Here is a 6,000-nt window from a genome sequence, read left to right as displayed (position 1 = left end):
TGGGAACAGCAACAAACAGTATGGATCTAGACAGCCACGAGCCCGGGAAAATCCGCGCTCAAAGCCACAAGGGCTAACTGCGTCTCAGGCTGCATTCAAGCCCTCAAGGAAACCCTGCTTGCTTTATAGACAGCTAACCCTCGGACGGAATGATCCGCGAACAGACCGCAGCGATCCCAGCATCTGATGCCAACGGTGCAGCGGGATCCAAAATCAAAAGGTATCTAGCTAGTAACCAAATTTTTCCAATAGAACACTTTCAGACACTTCCAAAACCGAGCGCTGTCTCATTCCGCATTCAACAGGAAATTATGTGATTAATGGATGGCATCAAGCTTGTGAATGGTAAATAATGTATTGTGTCATTTTGGAGTCACTTTTATTGTAAATAAGAATATAATATGTTTCTAAACACTTCATCATTCATGTGGATGCTACCCTGATTACAGATAATACTGAATTAATCATGAATAATGATTTGTGAGAAAGTTAGACACACAAATATAATATTCCCCCCAAAATGCTAACCTCCCATGTGATTGTAATGGTGAGAGGTCAGCATGTCTTGGTGGTATGATATTTGTGCATCTGTAACTTTCTCACTCATCATTATTCACGATTCATTCACCTCATGGAGTACAGAGCCAAAAGAAAAAATGCTTCACTGTCCATGCCCTCATTGTAAATCTATTAAGCACTGAGCCGATAAGTCTTCAATCTATTAAATTCATATTTGAATATGTTTGTATCCTCTTGCATTCTGCAACAATTAAGTCATGTCAACAACCCTCACAGAGAATGTCCATATAACGTTAAATGTACTGTATATATTTTGTCTGTTTAAGTAAGCTTTTTGAGTCAAAAGCAAATGAACATCAACAAATTCAGTACACTGCACACTGTCATTCATCTTTATTGATCATCTATTGTATACATTTTGTGTAAACAGATGGATGTCCAAGACTCAGTGAACCACTCTGGTTGTTGCTCTATTGGTACAGAGTTTATAAGGCTGTGAGGTCACAGTTCAGTGTGCAGTAGAAGCTTGGCTTTTTTCATGTTCTTGGCCACTATGGAGAGAGGGACAAGAAGCTTGGGTAAGAATCTGTTTACCAGGGAAGTGGTCAATTCCATTTCATGTCAGGAAGAGAATTGGGAATTCAATTCGGGAATTGACTGAAGTTAAATGGCCCAACCTTGCTTTATGTTGTTCTGATAGTAGTGGACCAAGCAATTAATTTTTTTACACTTTGAGCCATTAGCCGCTAAGAACTGTCCTTATACATTCTCATTATTTTGCAGTTGCATCTCCCAAATTTCTCCTCTCAACTAGTTAGTGAATTAGGTGAAGGGGTGGAAGAAAGAGTAGAACCAAGTAAGTGCAGTCTGTGTTATTGGAAAACGTGTGTGTGTGTGTGTGTGTGTGTGTGTGTGTGTGTGTGAAGGAGGCAACAGAATGATATCTGACTCTCATAGGACCTCATTAGGGAAGAAGAGGGACACTCACAGTATGGGATGTCGCTTGGCTTGTAGGTGTACAGGCGATTACTGTACTTCCCAACAAGGTCTAAACGGACAGTCATGGATGGATCTGTGGGCGGAGAGATATTTTGGAGGACTTTGCCAACGCTTCAAAACATAATGCATCATTATGTAGGTATAACAACATTGTAATGCTTTATTCATGCTATTCCATTTCTAACACTATGACGACCCATAAATGACATTGATCCCTTGATCAAGACCCACACATGTACTGTAAGTTATTTGGTGGTTCTTAGGCAAATTGCTACTGATTCAAATAAATGTATGAGAGGCACTGAATACAGTTACATCAAAGATCTCACAGCAAGCGTTGGACCTGAGTGATGTGTTGGGGATTCAGAATAAGTGGTGGTTTATTTCCTAAGTCAGATGGCATGGTAGAAGAAGAGGCCCACCAACAAAGATGATTCTTGGAACATAGTTGCCATCTGCTGCCAGATTCGTGTCTGTAGTCTCGTGCTGAAAAAGAAATCAAAATGACATCAAAATGTGCATTTCTAATCAACTATCATCTATTTAACATCTAAATTCAAACATTTACCTCCAAGTGATGAAATAATGAAATGCATGATGCAATGTACAATATGTGATTGGGATATGGTTACAACTATATAATTTCATTGCTTCCATTGCGTGTATGTTGATTTAGTTTTGTTTTGATGATCAATTACCATCAAATTGAGCATAACAAAATCCTTTTGGGCCATTTTCTGTACGGTTTTATCCACAGCAAACGCCTTCTTCAGAGCTGTGGAGGGAAGTGTGACAGAATGATAATCAGTGAGAACCTCACCTTTAACTTCAACACACTTTATCCTCAGAGTGGAATTTGTATGTATTGCTATTCTTTTGTCATACAAGCCTTGACAAGTGATAATGTCTAAAGAAATGTTGATACCACGAGACCAACTGTAAGGCAACAAAGACCTTGGTTGGTCCCTTGGTTAGATGAAGTACAGTACCAGTCAAGTTTGGACACACCTAGTCATTCAAGGATTTTTCTTTATTTTTACTATTTTCTATGTTGCAGAATAATAGTTCAGACATCAAAACTATGAAATAACACATATGGAAACATTTAGTAACCCCCAAAAATGTTAAACAAATCAAAATATATTTTATATTTGAGATTCTTCAAATAAAAACAGTCTTGAAGGAGTTCCCACATATGCTGAGCACTTGTTGCCTGCTTTTCCTTCACTCTGCGGTCCAACTCATTCCAAATCATCTCAATTTGGTTGAGGTCAGGTGAATGTGGAGACCAGGTCATTTGACGCAGCACTCCATCACTCTCCTTCTTGGTCAAATAGCCCTTACACATCATGAAGGTGTGTTTTGGGTCATTGTCCTGTTGAAAACAAATGATAGTCCCACTACGCACAAAACAGATGGGATAGCGTATCGCTGCAGAATGCTGCGGTAGCCATGCTGATTATGTGTGCCTTGAATTCAAAATAAATCACAAACCGTGTCACCAGCAAAGCAACCCCACACCATCCATGCTTCACGGTGGGAACCACACATGCGGAAATGATCCATTCACCTACTCTACGTCTCACAAAGACATGGCAGTTGGAACAAAAAATCTTACATTTAGACTAATCAGACCAAAGGACAGATTTCCACCGGTCTAATGTCCATTGATCATGTTTCTTGGCCCAAGCAAGTCTCTTCTTATTATTGATGTTCTTTAGTAGTGGTTTCTTTCCAGCAATTTGACCATGAAGGCCTGATTCACTCAGTCTCCTCTGAACAATTTAACCAAATAGGTCTATATTTTGTATACCACCCCTACCTTGTCACAACACAACTGATTGTCTCAAACGCATTAAGAAGGAAAATCATTCTACAAATTAACTTTGAACAAGGCACACCTGTTAATTGAAATGCATTCTAGGTGACTACCTCATGAGGCTGTTTGAGAGAATGCCAAGAGTGTGCAGCTATCATCAAGGAAAAGGGTGGCTACTTTGAAGAATCTCAAATATAAAATATATTTTGATTTGTTTAACACTTTTTTGGTTACTACACGATTCCAAATGTGTTATTTCATAGTTTTGATGTCTTCACTATTATTCTACAATGTAAAAAATAAAGAAAAACCCTTGAATGACTAGGTGTGTGTAAACTTTTGACTGGTACTCTGTGTGAGTATGAAAGCACAGCAGTATTACCTTGGCTATGAGGACAATCCTCCATGTGATGAATGACCATCAGAGGCTTCTTACTGTGGGAACATGAGGACACAGACAAAACAAGAACACATTCCACTGCAGAATAAGTAATGGGTGGATGTGCTTACAGAGAAGTCTCTGGGATTGTACCAAACTTAAGTCCCTAGTGTCATTATGGAGATAAGAAAATAAATAGGTCTGTGTCCCAAATGGCAACCTATTTCCTATTCTGTGCACTACTTTTGATAGCGCCCTGGTCAAAAGTAGTGCACTGTCTAGTGAATATGGTGCTTGCGCCATTTTGGGATGAAACCATATAATAAATATGAGGATTTTCGTTACAGTTTGATTAGTTTAATTGGACATGTTGAATTAATGGGGCGCATTGATATGTGATTCTCACCTAGTTATCTTAAGATGAATGCACCAACTGTAAGTCACTCTGGATAAAAGTGCCTGATAATTGACTGAAATGTCAATTGTAATATAATAATTGTGAGGATATGGCTGTAACATAAGCAGATAGCTTTAATGAAATGTTTCACTCTCAGACATTTGAAAAACTGCTCTAATTGTCAGACATATGCCACTAACCAAATAACACAATTGCAATTTGATGTCTTGTTGTGTATTTTGTCTAATCTTGTTTTACCTTTCTTTCATTGTCATCAGGGCTTCCTCGTAGGTCTTGACCCAGGCAATGTAATCTCCCCATCCTGAGACAAAATTGAGGATGGAAATCAGACCAAAGGATTTGGTGTTAATGTAATGGGGATGGAGAACTGTTTTCGTACACTCAGAAAAAAAGGTGCTTTCTAGAACATGAAAGAGTTATTCAGCTGTCCCCATAGGAGAACCCTTTGAACAATTTTTTTTTTGTTCCAGGTAGAATCCTTTTGGTTCTATGTAGAACCCTTTCCACAGTGGGTTCTATATGGAACTCAAAAGGGTTCTACCTGGAACCAAAAAGGTTCTCCTATGGGGACAGCTGAAGAGCCCTTTTTTTCTGAGTGTAGTAAATTCAAATAGACGTTAGGGGTGGGGCGAGGATACATTGTGACATAATTCTTACCTCTTGAGAGAGTTTGAGGGCCTTTCCTTGTTTTCTTCTGTAGGGAAACGTCCATACAGGTGACAAAGAGCAATGCAAAGAGAGACCAGCGATACATGGTTGTCATCCGTTCTGAGGTAGAGAGAAGAGGAGGCAGTCAAGTCAAACTGCTCAAAAATACTTATATGTAGTACTTATGTTTATTATTTATTTAGTTAACCTTTATTTGACCAAGGAGTCATGCTGAGACCAAGGTCTCTTTTACAGATGAGCCCTGAATTACATGCATTACAGAAAATGCACACATCAAAATAGCAAAATACAAATTGCAAGCAGAAAGAAAAACACAGTCGTAAAATGAATTGCCCTAGAGGCACCAGAACATCAAATTTAAGAACATTTTAAAGATCATTCCTCAAATAAGGTGCAAGAGAACTAAAAGCTGATTTACCTAACTCAGTAGAGACCAAAGGAATGTTCTAAGTTTGCCATCCCTGCGACCGGGTGTGGTAACTCGTATGTCTGAAGATAAGTAATGATGTTAGGTATGGATCGACTTTTTGTAAAAAGGGCTTTATAAATGAAAACGTAGCAATGTATCTCTAGCCTTGACCATATAAAAGCCAAGTGCCATAAAAAGGAACCCCTTCCAAGAAACACCTGCCTTGTGCCATTTATGGGTAGGCCTATTTCAATACAAGTGCCTAAATGAATAGTAGCGATATTCGTCTGCTTACTAAAACAGGCCAAACCTGTTTGGTTATGTGTGCCACATTTCCTCAAACTACTCCTTTTCTCAATTATGGCATTTGTCATTTGTCTATTAGTATTTTTTAAATTCTAAAATAAAACCATGTACAAGTATTTTAGAGTTTGCACAGATCATATTGATGTGTGCGTAACTTCAAACAACCGATTTTGGTGTCAGTCTGTTTCTTCTTCGGCCGAATTGCCAAAGGCAAAATGAAAGTTTAACATGATTGAATGTTGACAGAGATAGGCCTGTACACCAACCAGGTTATTCAAATGCTGCATCAAGACAACACAATAATATTACAAGTTTACACTAAGAAATGTTCAATGATTTTGATATCTTACCTATTGCACAGGCAGAGGAGGAGTGTCTGCAACCTATCTCCAAGCTGACAGTAACTTGGTTTTGATTTGCAGTTATTTTTATAGACAACAGAACTCACCAAACAGGTATGGGGAGCCAGGCCTATCCAATTA

The 6,000-nt window shown here is 38.6% G+C and overlaps 1 protein-coding gene across 2 annotated transcripts; it reads right to left on the bottom strand.

Annotated features, from left to right (window-relative positions):
• Positions 1-888: 888 nt before the first annotated feature.
• Positions 889-5,917, bottom strand: LOC139405999 (anterior gradient protein 3-like). 2 transcript variants are annotated; one of them, XM_071148457.1, is made up of 9 exons: positions 5,869-5,906; positions 5,222-5,292; positions 4,792-4,902; positions 4,372-4,435; positions 3,720-3,772; positions 2,217-2,293; positions 1,941-2,004; positions 1,508-1,591; positions 889-1,070 (listed from the first exon to the last, which is right to left on the bottom strand). In XM_071148457.1, the coding sequence occupies exons 3-9, from the start codon at positions 4,895-4,897 to the stop codon at positions 1,021-1,023; spliced, it is 498 nt and encodes a 165-aa protein (XP_071004558.1). In that variant the 5' UTR covers positions 4,898-4,902; positions 5,222-5,292; positions 5,869-5,906; the 3' UTR covers positions 889-1,020. The 2 variants fall into 2 exon arrangements, with proteins under 2 accessions (XP_071004558.1, XP_071004557.1); XM_071148456.1 differs by lacking the exon at positions 5,222-5,292 and having other exon boundaries at positions 5,869-5,917.
• Between the last annotated feature and the right edge of the window lie 83 nt (positions 5,918-6,000).

This window comes from Oncorhynchus clarkii, chromosome 3 (genome assembly GCF_045791955.1).
Source record: "Oncorhynchus clarkii lewisi isolate Uvic-CL-2024 chromosome 3, UVic_Ocla_1.0, whole genome shotgun sequence".
NCBI classification, from domain to species: Eukaryota; Metazoa; Chordata; class Actinopteri; order Salmoniformes; family Salmonidae; genus Oncorhynchus; species Oncorhynchus clarkii.
Note: the sequence above shows the minus strand (reverse complement) of the source record. Positions and strands in the feature narration are given on the sequence as shown.